This window comes from Psittacula echo (genome assembly GCF_963264785.1).
Source record: "Psittacula echo genome assembly, chromosome: 1".
NCBI classification, from domain to species: Eukaryota; Metazoa; Chordata; class Aves; order Psittaciformes; family Psittacidae; genus Psittacula; species Psittacula echo.
In genome coordinates this window covers 90,886,784-90,904,750 of record NC_137735.1, presented here as the reverse complement: position 1 = coordinate 90,904,750, position 17,967 = coordinate 90,886,784, and the positions used below count along the sequence as shown (strand labels likewise).

The 17,967-nt window shown below is 39.2% G+C and overlaps 1 protein-coding gene across 4 annotated transcripts in view; it reads left to right on the top strand.

Moving 5' to 3' along the window:
- The window catches only part of CRY1 (cryptochrome circadian regulator 1), a 39,133-nt gene that overhangs the window by 12,204 nt on the left and 8,962 nt on the right, over positions 1-17,967 (top strand). For all 4 annotated transcript variants that reach the window (XM_080634649.1, XM_080634647.1, XM_080634646.1 and 1 more), the window contains exons 2-7: positions 11,073-11,181; positions 12,709-12,851; positions 14,246-14,430; positions 16,487-16,575; positions 17,146-17,286; positions 17,382-17,693. In XM_080634649.1, the coding sequence (XP_080490775.1) occupies positions 11,073-11,181; positions 12,709-12,851; positions 14,246-14,430; positions 16,487-16,575; positions 17,146-17,286; positions 17,382-17,693 (979 nt within the window). The remainder of the gene's footprint in view (positions 1-11,072; positions 11,182-12,708; positions 12,852-14,245; positions 14,431-16,486; positions 16,576-17,145; positions 17,287-17,381; positions 17,694-17,967) is intronic.

Here is a 17,967-nt window from a genome sequence, read left to right as displayed (position 1 = left end):
GTGCTGCTTGTTCTTGCTTGAAGCCTCTCTTTGTCCCGGTTAGGAATAAAGTTTGTCTGTGGTACGGGAATCCTCTTGGAGCAGCTCTGAAGGGAAGGAGAAATTCGGCTGCTACCACAGCGGTTACATATAACTGGAAAAGTAGGTCATTGTGGCAGGGAGTAGTCCAAACAGCCGCCTGGTTGCTGCAGCAACGACCTACTTTAGGAAACTATTCTTGTTGATTCATATTGAAATGTTCTTCTTACAAATGGTATAAGGAAATGATCAGGTTATGAGACATTTAGCAATGCAAGCTTCAGACTTTTTGTAGACATTCTTCTCTTCTCCCCTTTCCTCCTCCCCCCTTGATCTTTGCCCCTTGATGTTGGACATGTGGGGATTAAAGCAAATAAAGCTTGTTTTTCTTCAGCTTTGACCTCTAGTGGGGAACATATCTTCTTGAAGGTTCTGCATAACAATAATACTTACCAATGGTGGTTAAGTTTCCAGAGTTCAGAGCCTACAGATGTCCCCATGTCATTTTTGTCTATAGAAATAACTTTGGAGGGTTGTTGCTCGGGGTTTTTTTTAATTTTTTTTAGGAATATTTCTCTTCTGAAATGCTAATAGTTTATATTAATATTCAACTGGTCTTACTTTAACTGCCTTGTCTCCAACAAAGTTTATCCACCTTCAGGAAGGTGGACTTGGTGCTTCCCTCCCTTTTTCCATCAAATTGGTAGTGTGCCTGTCTGCATCTTCTGTGTTGCTATGAATTCTGATCCTGGCACAAGCAAACTGGAGAAAATGAAGTGATCCTGTGTACACCAGGAACCCAGGACAATGATGATGCTTTCCAGTTGTCTATCTTTATGTTTTCAACAGTCCTAGTAATAAAAACATCTGTGACTGGTGTTCAGGAAGAGAGTTTGGGTGGTTCAGTCCCATCTTCTGAAAGGAATGGATAGACAGGGAAAATGAGGAAAATATGAATTTGTAATTACAGTTGTTCTAATTAATTATTTTATGATTAATTAAACCTTTCTCTAAACTGCTGTCACTTCTGTGGAAGAAGATTGAATATCACTTTTTAGTTATCAATGTTCCACTGAGCTGTACCACATAAATTTTGAAGATTAATTCAGTTACGTTACTTCAAGTGAGGTGCTTTCTGTTGGCCCTGACCTTCAGTATTGCAGTGAACTGCTGCAGTTGAGGGAGAGGAAGATAACATGCTTATCTAGAGGTTATCTGTATTTTTTTCATTTATTACGTCTTGAACTATATTTCAGTTCTGTTTACCAGGGCTTACATTACTGAGCCCTGTGTACCTTTTTTGTCAGCTCTAGATTTTGAGATGGAAGGCCTCTGCAGGATGAAGTTAGTCTACTCATATGCTGAGAAAGTTTGGGGCAAAGTGGAGTTTCTTTTGGATTTATGCAGCTTAATAAAGCTGTGTTTCAGTTGTTGGTTGATTGGTTTGTTTGTTTGTTTGTTTTAATGTTGATTCTTTCTATATTATTCAGATAATTGAATGATTTGAGTTAGTTATTACTCAAAAATCTGAACACATTTTGTCCATGTTTACTTTGTATTCAGATGTAAATGACTAATCTCAGTTTTGAAAGACCAGTTCAGAAAACTTTGGCTACCTTGAACTGTAAGAGTAGCAATGGCAAGTTAGGATAATGCTGACTGACCACCATAAGGTGAGCACCACAGAGATGAAATCCAGTCAGTTCTAACTAAGATTTTCAGGAATAGCTTCAGTTAGGTTTTTTTCTGTTTTCCAAACTTTCTACCAATTTCTGTGCTTGCTAGTGGATTTCAGGTCTAACCTTAATTCTCCTCAATTAGTTTAACAGATTTTTCAGATATGGAAAGCCAGAGATGATGGAATTATACCTTAAAGACTTGCAATTTCTTAACAGTGTAGTTTAAAAAGATACTCATTTTACACGGTGTTTCATTTCTGGGAAACTTGGAACTGTGCAAAATCCCATTAGCAGTAATTATAACCTTAAAAAGGTCAATTGGATGTAAGGAAAGTAAAAGGGTTTTATTAAAATAAATGAAGGGCAGTATAAAATTTGTCCTTCAGAATCAGGTTGCAAGGCTGTATCTTGTTATAGTGCTCTTATCAAGCTTGCTCTTTTGAAATGAGCCATAGCTGTTAACTTCTCATGGACAGTTCAGATTGCCGAAAATAACATGGCTGAACTATTTTATAAAGCAGGCCAGCTCTGGTTTAATTACAACAAGCTTTATGAGCTGCTTGTTTAAATAAGCGAACTTGGAACATGAGAATAAGGAGTTTTAAATTTATTTAAATATGAGCATGTCTGTACTGTCAGCTTAGTTTTGTAACTTGCTTCTAGGTCCTATATCCCCAGCTGTCCCCACTGCAAATAAATTTGTTTGCTCTTGGATTTTCCTTTATGCATCCAGCTAGTTTCTACCTGGGAAGAGTAGGCATAAGGAATTAAAGTCAAATAGTAAGGACTTCAGTATATCAGATTGGAATTAGAGGATTAGAGAAAAATAAACACAGAATATATACATTGAAGAATGGAAGACCCTGGGGTAGAGATTTAGGAAGTTGTGAGCCTGTTAGTATCACCAGAAGGGCTGACCTTTGTAACAAGCAAGTAATTTGAGATGTTTGTTGCTAGTTATATGAGAAGAGTTTAGATGAATAATAGGTGCCCTTTGAATGTGAAGTTAAGATCCAGATCTTTACAGAAGCTAAATACACTATTTGCTGTGACATATGGCTCACAAAATAGGAACCAAATACAGATTGCTGTTTGGGAGGTTATGAACGTCTTTTGAATAGTGTTTGGGAGGTTATGAATATCTTTTCAATAGGATAAAAATGATGTGTGTTTCCTTCATTTGGGGAATACTAACCTTGAAAAGGTAGTTCAGTTGGAAAGAAATGAATGAGGAATGATATGTAAGAAGATGCTAGCTTTGTGTCCAATGTAAACTAGGTTAGATTAAAATGATTCTGTTGTTCTAATAGAGCAGTATTGCGTGCTGTAGTTGGTATTCTAGTCCCACTCCATATGTGAAATGGTCTTTACTACTTAGCTTCAAAAAAGATTCACCCAAAAGGGCTCATCTTGGAGAGATTAAATTTTAAACTCACTTTCTTTCAGTTGTTGTTTGAAGCCCCTTCTTTCATCCTTTCTCAAAGAGTTAAATTTGGTTTTAAGAAGCTTTTTCGCAGCCATTGTGAATATTTCAGCTTTTCACAGGCTTGGATGTATCTTGCATTCTTGCTCCATCACCTTCATCAAACTTTGGCTTGACGATTATAACAGTAGTAAGTATTAGGAGAGAAAAAACCCAAGTAATGCACTTCATGGTCTGTGTTTGGTTTTGGTTTTGCGTGTGGATCAGCTATTACTGAGTTATGAAAGATGCTGGAGTCCTGAATTGCACTCTAAAGAAGCTGGGTTTTTTCCACTGACTAGAGCCACCCTGCAGGAGATTAGTTAGCCCCCACAGCCACTTCACTTAAGTATCTGGAGTTGAATAACATGGAACTTTTCCTGCTCTTGTGTATAAGCTTAAAGGATATTACTTCTACGAAATGTATTCTTGTATACCTGTTTAGGATGTGGAAGTTGTATGTGCCATTTGCTGAAACAATATAATATAGTAAGGCATGACGCTGTGACCTTGATTTGGTAATAGGAAAATATTACTATGGCTTGCTGCCAAAGGATGCGGTGCAGTGTACATAACACTTAAATCCTGTCTGAGCTTAATCTTCTTAGAGTTTCATAAGCATATACTGCTCACACTAAGACACATTGGTTGGTGGGAATCAAACAGGAGAATATACTTGTAAAATATTAAATATATATAGGTACATCAAATTTGAGACACTTCTTAGTGTCTCGTACTCTGTTTTGGTATTAGGTGAGTTATACCTAATGATTCCTGTAGAAACTAGCATGAGGAATGGGTTTACCTAAATGATGCTGAGCTTTCATAATGACCTAACGGAACATACGGCAAAATAGCTGATATGAAAGAGAGGAGCTCTCACCCCACTGCCCCCCCTTCCCATGAAGAGAAATAAATGTTGCGTAATTTATTAACAGAGTCAGAGTCTAATGCTGCAAACTATACTCAAACAAAACAATGTGATTGATGTTACACAATATTCTTTGTTTTTATTGAATCCAGCTCTATTAAACTGTGGAAGATGGAGGACTATGTGATAGCAATGTTGGGAAAAAAATAGAATGGGAAGATAAAACTAGCAGACATTAGGCTGCTTAAGATAGTTCTGATAGACAAAGTCTGGGTGGCAATCAGATATCCGTAATGACAAGAGTCTCTTGTTTGACAGTGCTATTCTTTCCCTGGAGAGATTGTAATCAATGGCTTAGCTTGAGGACTAGTGGGTAGATAGAAAGTATTTCAAAGGATTGGCGAAACAGAAGTTTTGGATGGATTGCTGGAAGTTGACCAGTCATAGGTACAAATATTAAACTTAGGAGTGAAACAAGTTTTAGAACTGTACTTTTTCACTCAACATTTTAAATGTGCTCCTCAGAATAATGAAGTCTAGATTCCTTTCTGTTGTGTGGAACTGGCTATGCAGTCTAACATTCCTGCCTTGCCTAATGATTAAGCTCAGAATCTGGATCGGTTCAGGAAAAAACATGGAACTGAAGTTTCTTGATTCATAATGGCTTAGCACCACCATTTTCAGGTGTGAATGATGCCTGAAATAGAAGGCATTGCACTTTAAGTCCCCTCAATTCCCAGCAACTGTTCTCATTTCAGACTGGCAGGGATGGTTTTGTGTGATTGCAGTTGCTGGGTGTTTATTACTCCTAAAAGTAACCCCAAACAAGACTTAATGGTACCCTTAAACAGTGTGTCTGTAAGTATCCTTCTTGCAAGTCTTCTCTTAAATAAAAGTGCTACATGTTTCACGGACTGCTTCTGACTTACTCCCTGGAGAAAGTCTTTATAATCACGTTAATAGTGCAGAGCCAGGAAGGCTGCATGTTGTAGTGCTTACTTTTGTTCACTTTGTTAATGGTTAACTGTGTTAACAATTAGTTATTTAACTTCTTGAATTTCTGTCTTGATGGTATTGGTTTATTTCAGATGCATGTTAGCTAAAATTGTTATCTGTATTATGCAAATCATTTTTTGGCAGTCACTTTTAAAGTGCAGGGGGGCAGAACGTTTAGTTTAGATTTTGGACCAAAGGCAGACTTTGCATGATTGGCAGCAGGGAGGATTGTGAGGTTTCTTGGAGTAAACAGCCAAGATTTTATATTCATGTCTTTTAAAGAATGTGGACTTCAGAAGCTTTAAAGGAAATTCTTAATGTCATAATTGGATGATCCTGAGCAAAATATGTCCTATGCCTTCTAAGAATGTTGCTTAAGAACAGGTGTGCTTTGCGTTGGCATCTTCACTTGGACTTTCAGTAAGTCTTTTCTGTCTCCTGTCATCATCTCAGGCATGTACTTCAGGCAGTTTGCTAATGTGACATTAATGGTGAACTTTTCCTTCCTTTGGTTTGTCCAACGGAAGTTGAAGACCATATGCAGAAACCTGGGCTGATGATCTAATCTGATAAAAATATCTGTGCATCCTTTGTATGTCTTTTTTTCAATGATGTCATGTTTTTAATATTTATTCGAAGTCAAAAAGAAAGTGCTTTCCTATTGACTGTTAGGTTGAGAAGAAAAAGTTGGTTTGTATTTCAGACTTGGAAATATGACCTGTTACTCTATGGAGAGATTTAAATAGATCCTAATTGCCACACTTTGGTGTAAAGTATAATAGAACTCAAGCCTAGTAGCTCCTAATTTCATAGCTGCTATGAAGAAACTTTGCCTCAAGAGCTCATATACTGAAAAATATTGCTGTTTATGAGGTAGAGGTTTTATATTTTGTTTCAGTTTACAAATTTACCAATCACAGAATGGTTTGGGTTGGAAGGCACCTTAAAGCTCATCCAGTTCCAGCCCCCTGCCATGGGTAGGGACACCTTCCACTAGACCAGGTTGCTCCAAGCCCTGTCCAACCTGACCTTGAACACTGCCAGGGATGGGGCAGGGACAGCTTCTCTGGGCAACTTGTGCCAGTGCCTCACCACCCTCATAGTTGAAGAATTTTTTTCCTAATGCTTAGTCTAATTTTCTTCTCTGTCAGTTTAAAGCCATTCCACCTTGTCCTGTCACTACCTGCCCTTGTAAAAAGTCCCTCTCCAGATTTTTTGTAGGCCCCATTTTAGGTACTGGAAGGCTGCTATGAGGTCTCCCTGGAATCTTCCAGGCTGAACAGCCCCAGCTCTCTCAGCATGTTTTTATAGAAGAGATGCTCCAGTCCCCTGATCATCCTCATGGCCCCCCTCTGGACTTGCTCCAACAGTTCCATGTCCTTTTTATGTTGAGGACACCAGAACTGCACACAGTACTCCAAGTGAGGTCTCACGAGAGCAGAGTAGAGGGGCAGGATCACCTCCTTCGACCTGCTGGTCACGCTCCTTTTGATGCAGCCCAGGATACAGTTGGCTTTCTGGGCTGTGAGCACACACTGGAGCTGGCTCGTGTTCAGGTTCTCATCAACCAGCACCCGCAGGTCCTTCTCTGCAGAGCTGCTCTGAACCAGTTCTCTGCCCAACCTGTGCCTGGGGTTGCCCTGACTCAGGTGACAAGGTGTAGGCCCTCATACTTGGCTTTGTTGGACTCAATGATGTTTGCGTTGGGGCACCTCTTAGGCCTGTCAGGGTCCCTCTGGATGGCATCCCTTCCCTCCAGCGTGTCAACCACTACACACTTTAATTTACGTTATACTGTGAAAAGAACATGATTATGAGCATACTCGTGTGTCTCTTCAGAGAGAAAGCTCAAATAATTTTGGCTTGTCTGTGCTAGAATATTGTTCTTATCCCTAAATGTTTGCACTGAGCAAAACACCTGTATATATCTGTGCTGCAGCATGGCATGAGAGTAGTTGAGAGCTATATTCACTTGCAAACAAGTTAGCAGTCAAAATGATATGTTGGAAAACTAAAAACTCTTTTCTTCCAGGTCCTGTAATAGTTCACTGTGAGAATGTGTCGAATGCTGAGAATTATTATTATTAAGTATGCTACATAAGTGTGGGGGTTTGCATGTTGTGTATATGTTATTACTCCACCACAACATACCTGTGTCTGTTATAGATGAGACATGAATTTACTAGGACAGGAGATAAATGCAGTGCATTGAAATGCCATACCATGCCAAAACTGGCAAAAGTGCAGGAATTAGAAGTTGTCCCAGGGAGCTGGAATAATTAAAAATTTCCTTTCACGTGGGCCTATTCACACAGGCATGTGGTAACAGGTTGGATGAATGCAGAAGTTCTGAAATGCAGAATTTTCCTTCCTTAAATTCAGAGTAATTTGTATCTATGAATGTACCTAGCATGTTAGTTAGCAAGCGTAGTAAAGATGTTGTGCAAGTTTTGAAGGTGCTCATGAGAAAAAGAGGAGGTGAAAACTCTGGTTATGAGAAGTAGCTGATTCAACTGTTAAGGTTCTTGGTAGGGGCTCTATCTAAAACCAATGATTTAAGAAGGTTCGTTTTTAATTGAGCAAGGCTCATTACAGGAGGGATTGGACTAGATGACCTTTAAAGGTCCCTTCCAACCCAAACTATTCTATGATTCTATAAATCTGTGTAAAGGTTTTTGTTAGACAACTTCTATTAGCATTTTAATGAGAAAATGCCTTTTGATGTGACATAGCATAAATAGAGTTGGCAAAAACAAAGTAGGTTGTTAATTATTGGAAGCACATTTTGTTAAAACACATTTGGTCCAACTGAAGGATTCAGATATGCTTAATCAACTGCTCACATATTCAGTGTAACTACTTGTAAACTGAATCTGTGTTCTGAAAGTCAGAAGTGGTATTCTTTTGCGTTGGTGTTACTATAGATATCATAGGGTCGCTAGGGTTTAATTAGGTTCATCATTTTATAACAATGTGCTTTCAGTGAGTCTTGCAACACCATCTGTGGTTTGGCTGTTTTTCTTTTGTTCTCTTTTTGTTCAGGTGTCCCCTTGCCACTCTTCTGCTTCATTCCTACATATATTTTATGAGTTTATACCACTATGTTTAAATACATGAAAGAGTTTTATGGAGATTGAAATGCTGGAGTGTGGTAAGCAATGGTTAAGAGAGATAATAAAGGGGATTTGGATACCCAACAAAATAGAGATTAAACAGTATTAAGGGCAAGTTTAGGGATCTTGGATGTGAATTGGAGACTGGGTCAGTGCATGTAATCTTCTTGAACAGGATTTTGTGCCAAGTCTAGACTAGAAGTTGTCTGTAGTGGTCAGTCAGGTTAGGAATAAAAGAAATTGAGAAAACAGAGGAAACTGAAATGCCAATAGGAACAAACCCTAAGTTTCCTGAAAGACAGACTGTTAGTTTGAATAGCTACAAGTGGTTTATGTCACCAGTGTCTTTTCATGTTCTTTCCCTATGTTCTGTTATACAAGCTAATTAAAAACCCCTCAAACCTCTCCTAGACTGTTCCGAAGGTATCCAGGACACTATTGCAGTTTTCATCATAACAATTTGTGAAGTCTGTGAGTGCATATGCTCTTTGAAAAGTGAAAGATAAAATGAAGCTGTACTTTTCAGAGTCCAACTTGAACTGACTTAGGCCTGGGAACATGGGGCCCAAGTTCTGTCTGATAGAAGCATATGCAATTCTCATCTAATTCTTAAAATGACTCCTGTATGGCTTCTAACTAAATGAGTATGCAGAAGTTTTTTACTTTTCATGCTTTATGGTCTCACTGCCCTGGAGTTTTTTCAAAACAAAAAACTTAGCCAAGTGAGAGGATTAGGTGTTTTTGGTTTGTTCTGGTTATAAAACATATGAGCATAGTTGCCAACCAAGAAGCTGTTGTATTCTTGTACTCTGGCTTCCTCTCAGGCTTGCCTGCAGTTACCCTCTCAGATCAAGTGAGCCACACATATGTTAATAGGTTTACAACAGTCACATATGCTGTATCCCTCTTAGAAGGTATAGCATTTTCATTGTAACTGGCTATTTTTTAGGATTCACTCTTCAAAACCAAGGTGTTGCATGATCTCCTGATATCAGGAAACCTGTCTGGTCAGTGTCTTTGTCTTTGCAATGCTGTGGGCACTGGCAGTGGTGCAACCTGCCCTTCAGTGGTGGCTTCCTACTGTTCCACCCAGGCTGTAACTGCAGTGTCTCCAGGGCCCTATAGCACTGCTCTCCCAGCGTTGTTCTTTGGCGGTTGCTCCTGTGGTGTTATCCTTGTGGCCTGGCATCTGCACACAGTGTTGGTACTGCAAGTGCTCTCAGGAATAATGGCCCGCAGTGTGGGAATCTCCTCTTACGTCACCCTCTCCCTTTGGGTGTAGCTTTTGGTATATGGCAGGGGAATCCAATAATGTGCGTGCACAGAGGTTAATGACTGGCAGGCTCTGACTCAGTGGCTGCCCTGATGAGCAGCATGAACTTTGGTGAGTGCCTGCAGCATTTTAAGTTAGAATAGCTGATGGGGTTTGAGTAGCTCCTGGTGAAAAGTATTATTATTGCTATGAGGAAAAATACTGTGGAGGAGCCACTTGTTACACTGGAGAGGAGTCCAGTGCAAGCGCTCATCTGGGGACCCCCAGCACCTCTCTCTGGCTGGCCTCAAGGTAAAGTTTTTGTTTCTTCTCTCCTTCCTCTTGTTTCATTTCTTCCCTGAACAACTTTTTCTGTTGTAATTATTTTTAGTTACTGTACTCACTAATAAATCTTTGCATGTGTGAACCTGCCTCAACATCCTTTATGCAAATACCTGTTTCTCTTGAAGACTTGCAGATTTGCAGGACCCCATCTTCCTTCGTCCCCCTTTTTTTCCCCCCTTATTTGCTGCTTTGCTCATTAAATATTTTGAGTGAGGTTACAGCTGAGATGCATGAAACTGTTTGTTCTATAGAGGGCTATTTTTATAAATGAAGGCCAAAGTGATAGCTTATGTTACTAAAAACAGCATACGAGAGGACTACATGGTCGTAAGTTTAGTAGCAGTATGCCAAGAGCTGATTGTTTGGTTTCTGTTCGTGTTTGGTGGTGGTGGTGTTTGTTTTGGTTTGGTTTTTTTTTCTGTGGTATGGTTTAGTATGACAAGATACTTCTAGTTTTAGTTAAGACTTGAGTATGCATTGTGGTTTAACCCCAGCTGTCAACTAAGCACTACATAACTGTTTGCTCACTTCACCAGTGGCAGGATGGGGAAAAGAATTGGAAAAGCGAGAAAACTTGTGTATTCAGTTAAAGGCAGCTTAATATGTAAAGTAAAAGCCACATGTACTGAAGCAAAGCAAAACAAGGAATTCATTCACGACTTCCCATTGACAGGCAGGTGTTCAGCCATCTCCAGGAAAGCAGTGCTCTGTCACACGGAACAGTTACGTGGGAAGACAAATGCCATCACTCCAAACATCCTTTTCCTTATTCTTCTGCCAGCTTTATATGCTGAGCACAGTGCCATATGGCATGGAATATCCCTTGGGTCAGTTGGGTTAGCTGTTCCCTCTGTGTCCCTTCCCAACTTCTTGTGCACCCCCAGCCTGCTCACTGGTGGGGGGGTGTGAGGAGCAGGAAAGGCCTTGACCTGTGTAAGCATTGCTCAATGGTAACTAAACCACCTCTGTATTATCCACACTGTTTCCAGCACAAATCCAAACCATAGTCCTCTACCACCTACTGTGAAGAAAATTAACTCTGTCCTCGCCAAAACCAGCACAGTATGTTTTAGTCCATTCCAGAGTTGCATAGTGTTAAGCTGAAAACTTAAGTGACAGTTTGGTATTCCAAATTGTGTTGTTGAATAATTATATGGCATTGAACTACTGTAAGCTAAGTGTGATTATGATGTGAACATGCATGCATCACCAAAATACATACCAAATACTGATGGTTTCATACTTTTTGTTGAGTTGTTCCTCTTTGTTCTCTTTTTCTATTGTAAGATTGTCTTGTTTGTGTCAGAAAGTAAAGGCTTCTTTACTATTCTTGCAGATTCCTGCTTCAGTGTCTTGAGGATCTTGATGCCAATCTACGGAAACTGAACTCACGTTTGTTTGTTATTCGTGGACAGCCAGCAGATGTTTTCCCCAGACTTTTCAAGGTAGATGCCACCTTGCAGTTGTTCCTAACCATAAATATGACTAATTTAAACTAGGGATATTTCTTGTACTATATACTTCAGTGTAAGTTGTTATCCCTGCAAATACTTAACTATCCTTGCAGTTTCCCTTTAAGGTTGTTTTTGTTAGATTTGGGGTTTTCTCCTCTCATGTATGTATCACCAATTGAATTGAGTTGCTCTTTGACTTTACATTTTTTTGGTTTCTTTTCTTCCAGTAGTGGAACAGATTTCTAATGGTTTGATAAGTGTAGGTACTGTGTCCATACTTCTAAGTGCCTAGCTCATGCTGATGTGACCTGGGTGTATTCACATCACGTAACACTTGTCTCAGAATTTCTTGGCTCCCCTGGGGACATGGCTCTGGCTCTTGGACACGTTTTTTATGGTTTTACATTATGAAATGAAAAATAAATAATACATGAGGGTGTGGGAGGTCGCTTGAGGACTCAGGCCCTGATTGGTTCGTCTTGGCAGACTTAATGAAGGAAGAAGCCAAACCTTCTTTCAAAGTGCAGGCACTCTTTGGAATTGCGTATCGTCAGGATACCTGGGCTTCATCTAGGAGACAGCTAGAGTTGGAAGTGAAAGAGCATACTAGGTGAAGAGTGTAGAGTGCCCCTTGTCTCTTTGTTGTAAATCCAGGTCTCTGAATAGTCTGTCTGGTATATTTAAATCAACTGATTAAGATTCTGAGGGATTAGAAGGGTATTTTTGAGTTTGATTGGCAGGATGGCTTTCTAGGATTGTTCTGGGCATACCTCACCTTTCCATTTTACTGCCTCTGCAAAAGCCTTAGCCATTAGTTGATCCCTTTCTTAGCTTCTTTTTCCCCACCTGTTACTGTTGGCCTTGGTAACTGCATCTGTGACATAGAGGATATTAGGCTTCAAGGTGTCCTCTTTTTAGGAGACAGAGTTGTTATTTTTTTTTTTTTTTTTTTTACCATTATTTATTTTAAATGGAGAATTTGAAGATTGCCTGTTCTGGTGGGTAAGGGGTAGGGGTTTGGAACAGGGAAGGAAATCTGTGTGATGTTCGGTTGCGGAGGAGCAGCTATTTTGCCTCACCACCCCCATCTTAAGTTCTGCTATTAAAGTTGACAGACATATGTGAAAAACTTCTGCAGAGCAAAATACTGCTGCTAATCAATGGACAGAAAACAGCCTCTGTCATCTTTCCCTTTTGTTGTGCATCTTAAGGTACATAAATCCTATAGTTAGAGGAATGGAGTTTTCACAATGCGCACAGAGGTTGTTCCATTATGATGTGCGCCCACAGTAATGGGACAGATAAAGGCTTTTCTCATGCCTGATTCCTACTTGGATGCCAAAAGGCTAGACTTTATTTTTGTGAGTCTGGGTGTCTAATGTATTTTGGGCCTTTGTGTATCTCTGACAACTGTCCACAGGTACTAACTGGTGTTCCGTCTTGTCCTGTCGTTCTTGTTAATCTCACCTTCTATCAAGCAGCTTAGTTGCTGAAGGACCAGATTTTTTTGTGTTACAGGAATGGAATATTGCGAAACTTTCTATTGAATATGATTCTGAACCATTTGGGAAGGAAAGAGATGCAGCGATCAAGAAGCTGGCTAGTGAAGCTGGAGTGGAGGTCATTGTTCGAATTTCCCATACATTATATGACTTAGACAAGTAAGTTACCATTAACTCTTATTTTAAAAGGAAAATATGAATTTTATGTAGTATTTGGTTAGATACTGTGTGCTACTTTCTATGGGGAACACTTCATAGTTAGAAAGACTACAGATTTGTTCTATGTTTCTCTTTTATCCATCCATCCATCTGTCCGTCTGTCCATGCATCCATCCTTCCAAATGTTATTACATACTGAATAGGTCTTTGCAACTCCAAAAAAGAATACGTAACTGTATCTGAAATACAGTTTTGGTTTGGGGTTCTTCTGAAAGTAATGATCATGTTAATTATCTGTCTTCTATAATGAAGTCACTCAAACATCCCTGTAACTTCTCCCAAATAAGATTGCTGCTTAGTTGTTTTGTCAGATTGTTTTGTCCTTATTTCACTTGCTGTAAACCGTTAGGAGAAAGTCCTTTATTTTTCAAGAACTACTTCCTATCAGTTATGTATCCAGTAAGTAATCGGGGATTGTTGGATATCCCTGCATCTCCTTACTTAATATCTTGTTTATATTTTTCAACAGATCTATTTAAATGGATTAGTATTAACTTCCTATTATAGAAACATAATCCGTGAACTATTTGAAAGTATGACTTGGCTTCTCTTAATATTGAGTAACTTACTGTGGTAGATGCCTGTTTTACTCTGTTACAAGACAGTGTATGAGAAGCAGCTAGATGAATGGGAGGAAAGGGAGTTATTTACTATTTTGAAACAAACACCTGGGGTTTTTTTTTAGTCCTAAAATTGAAAATTCCTTTTCTTCTCTCCCTGCCCAAGCACAGTTGGATCAAATGAACAGTTGGATCCCTCTACCATTTTAGTAAATTATTTCTTTGAACTTTTTCTGTTTCTGGGATTTTAGATATACTTGAGGTAACAATGGAAAATATGGAAGCTCTGTGTTTTTACAACAGTCGTGTATAAAACTAAACCTTAATTGTTCCCTATGTTGAGAGTTGTAATACTGACTATGGTTAATACCAGAACAGAAAAATAGGTACTTTTTTTATGCAAATAGTAGTGTTGTATGTGACTTGGATGTATCTTTGGGTAGCTATGATCTCTCGTCTGCCTTGCTGATCTTCATTTTATTTTGCCTTGAGCTGTCCATGTTCATTACTTATTTCTGAGGGACCTTCCTAAACCTGGAAATGAGAATAACTTACTTCCTTATAAACAGTTAGTTTATGTGTCTCCCTAGTGGGTAAAAAAAAAAAGATAAAAGTCCACAGTCTGGATTATCGTGTATATCTGCATTTTATATAACATGCTACAGGCAGGTAAGAATATATTTCTCTGTGTGTATATTATATATATATATATAAAGTTCTATACTACTGTCTGACATACTGCTTTTTTATTTTTCCCTTTTTTTGCCAATTCAGAATAATAGAATTAAATGGAGGACAGCCTCCTCTTACTTACAAGCGATTCCAGACCCTAATTAGTAGAATGGAACCACTGGAGATGCCAGTAGAGACTATAACCCCAGAAGTAATGGAAAAATGTACTACTCCAGTTTCAGATGACCATGATGAGAAATATGGTGTCCCGTCACTTGAAGAGCTAGGTATGTTCTGAAATTGCTTTGACATTTTGAAACAAGTAAGATGTAATCTACTACTAAAAGCATAATACTTAAAATAAGCACAAGAGATTCTGCTTATGGTTAATGGTTAAACTGATACCAGTTATGACGTACAAAAGGAACAAAAAACAATAATAAACTCTGAATTTTAGTCATTTTCTTTTAAATGGAAGGTCAGAAGAAACTACACTAAGTACTGTTTGACTTCGTGTAATACAGCGTAGCCATTTTCCCATAGTACCAAATAATCATTAAGCTACTAATGGTCTTTGATACTTCATTTTGTATTAAATGCATTTGGTATCTTTGTGCTTCAGGTCATTAATCTGTCATTTTACAAATTAATTTAAAAGCCCTTTTTGTCTTGCAATGCCAAAAAAAAAAGAAAAAGATCCTAATAAGGCAAATAATGGTTTTTGAAACTTTTTGGCAGGGGGAGGATGAGAAGTCTTGCGTTTCTCTAAATTTAATTTTAAGAAATATAGGAACCAATTATCCTGTGAATCCCCCTCCTTCTCTTTCTTGTTCTTGCCCACCTGGAAACACAAACAAATGTGGCATGACCTCCAAATTGCTAACAAAGGGGTCTGGATAGATTTTAGCTGTTCTCTAGCTGCTCTGCCTAGTCTGTTTGGCCTCTCATAAAACAGACCTTGCTTTTAAAGCTATTTTAAGAAAAGATATTACGAGGGAGTGGTTCAACTATAGGCAGATGTGTCATCTCGTGCACTTGGTGAACAATCCTGGGGGAGGTGTGGGGGTGTGGAAGAAATCCTGTACGTTCTTTTCATCTTTCTTTTGCGGCTCGGGTATGTGTTTATCATCAATTTGACAATAATCTCCATCTGTTATTTAAGTTAAGGTCAATAAAACCTATGATTTTCTGAAGATAGCACTCATGCTTTCAATTTGGTGGCAGATTTTAGACATCCTGTAAATTACAATAGCAATTGTTGATTCTTAGTAGTAATTTAAAACAAAGAAAAAAGGGGGTTTTGGGATAGCTGCAGAGCTGAGAACTTGAAAATAATTTGGAAAATGATAGGAAGGTCACTTTTTGCAAAAATAAAAACCTCAGAAAGTAGAACTGAAGTAAAACCATTCAGCATGTAAAACTTGTGAGTTAATGTAAGTGTAAAAGTAAAAATTGGATTTTGCTGCAAAAATTGAATGTGGTGTTGAATGGGCCTTGACCAGACTTAAAATAGAATCATAGAATAGTTAGAGTTGGAAAGGACCTTAAGATTATCCAGTTCCAACCCCCCTACGATGGGCAGGGACACCACACACTAAACCATGTCACCCAGGACTCCATCCAGCCTGGCCTTGAACACTGCCAGGGATGGAGCATTTACCACTTCTTTGGGCAGCTTTTTCCAATGCCTCATCACCCTCACAGTAAAGAACTTGTTATATCCAATCTAACTTCTCCTGTTTAAGTTTGAACCTGTTACCCCTTGCCCTATCAGTACAGTCCCTAAAGAAGTCCCCTCCCCAGCATTCTTGTAAGCCTCCTTCAGATACTGGAAGGCTGCTATGAGGTCTCCACGCAGCCTTCTCTTCTCCAACTGAACAGCCCCAACTTTCTCATCCTGTCTTCGTACAGGAGGTGCTCCAGTCTCCTGATCATCCTCGTGGCCCTCCTCTGGACTTGCTCCAACAGTTCCATGTCCTTCTTATGTTGAGGACACTGGAAATGCGCACAGTACTCCAAGTGAGGTCTCACGAGAGCAGAGTAGAGAGGCAGGATCACCTCCTTCGACCTGCTGGTCACGTTCCTTTTGATGCAGCCCAGGATACAGTTGGCTTTCTGGGCTGTGAGCACACACTGGAGCTGGCTCATGTTCAGTTTCTCATTGACCAACACCACGAAGTCCTTCTCTGCCCAACCTGTAGCTTGGTTGCATGCTGGTTTAGAACTTGTACTTTGCCACGTGTCCAGCTTAGGGTTGGTCTTAAGATATAGTAAGATGTACTGGATTTGTTGAGATATAGTATAAGCAAGCAAGGAATTTCCTTGTTTCAACTTGCTTTTCAGGTTTTGACACAGATGGTCTGCCTTCTGCAGTATGGCCAGGGGGAGAAACAGAGGCTCTCACACGATTGGAAAGACATTTAGAACGAAAGGTATGTTGCAAATCGTTGAAAGTGTGACATACCTGGGAAACATAGCTACTTTTTGCAAAAAAGGATTTCAGCAAGTTGCTTTAAAAGAAAATCAAACCCAGACTTGAACTCAGGGCTTCAATATAATTACTTAAATCGAGGTGCTGTTTCTCAGTTTTAAAAGCTGGTAGCAGGCTGTCTTTAATTTGAATTTTAGAGAAAGTTTACTGTACAATTTTCCACTCGGTTATTTGTTCTTGGGAGATAATTTTACTAGAACATCCTTTTTATAACTTTGAAGGGGTATTCTTCTAAAAGCTAACATATTTCTAGTTGTCTAGATTTCCTCTGTATTTAAAAGAAAAGGGTAGGTAGTTCTGGAAGAAGAGATGAATTACCTCCTAGAGAGACTGGTGGTTCAAAAGGAACATCTAGATATCGTAGGTAAGGTGATCATTTGTCCAGTGCCTGGGGTCAGTTACAGACAGTGCGAAATTTCTCCCTTTATAAGCTGGTACCTAACCTGTAGCTTGACACTGCTGCATGGTTTTTGTTCTGTGTTTGTTTTTGTGTGTTTTTTTTTTTTTAAAGGCTTGGGTAGCAAACTTTGAAAGACCACGAATGAATGCAAATTCCCTCCTGGCAAGCCCTACAGGGCTTAGCCCCTACCTCCGCTTTGGCTGTTTGTCCTGTCGTCTCTTTTATTTCAAGTTAACGGATCTGTACAAAAAGGTATGATTTCTACGTGGTCAGCTACACAGTCTTTGATGCCATGGTTTTTTCCTACTTCTCCTAATGAAATGTTTTCCTTTAATGATGATCTTTAGGTAAAAAAGAACAGCTCCCCTCCCCTCTCCCTCTATGGCCAGCTGTTATGGCGTGAATTTTTCTACACAGCAGCAACTAACAATCCACGGTTTGATAAAATGGAGGGGAATCCTATCTGTGTTCAAATCCCATGGGATAAGAATCCTGAGGCTTTGGCCAAATGGGCAGAAGGCAGAACAGGTTTTCCTTGGATTGATGCGATTATGACACAGCTTCGTCAAGAAGGTTGGATTCACCATTTAGCCCGGCATGCCGTAGCTTGTTTTTTAACTCGAGGTGATCTCTGGATTAGCTGGGAAGAAGGAATGAAGGTATTGTTTCTTATTCTTGAATTTCTCAAAGTGCCTATAAAAGTTGCAGATAGTCATTCTATAATTGTTGTTACTGTGTGTTGTAAGTTGAATTTTAAACCTTAAACTGTGGCCAGAATTCAGTCAGTTCTGATCAACTGACAAAACTTCACAGCACCACTGATTTAATGCCCCCTTTTATTGGAATATTAGAGTGTTTCTTGCAGTCAAAATAGGTCTGCAGTTCTTTTAAATCTGAAATATTTTCCTAAATCTTGGCAAATAAACATGGATT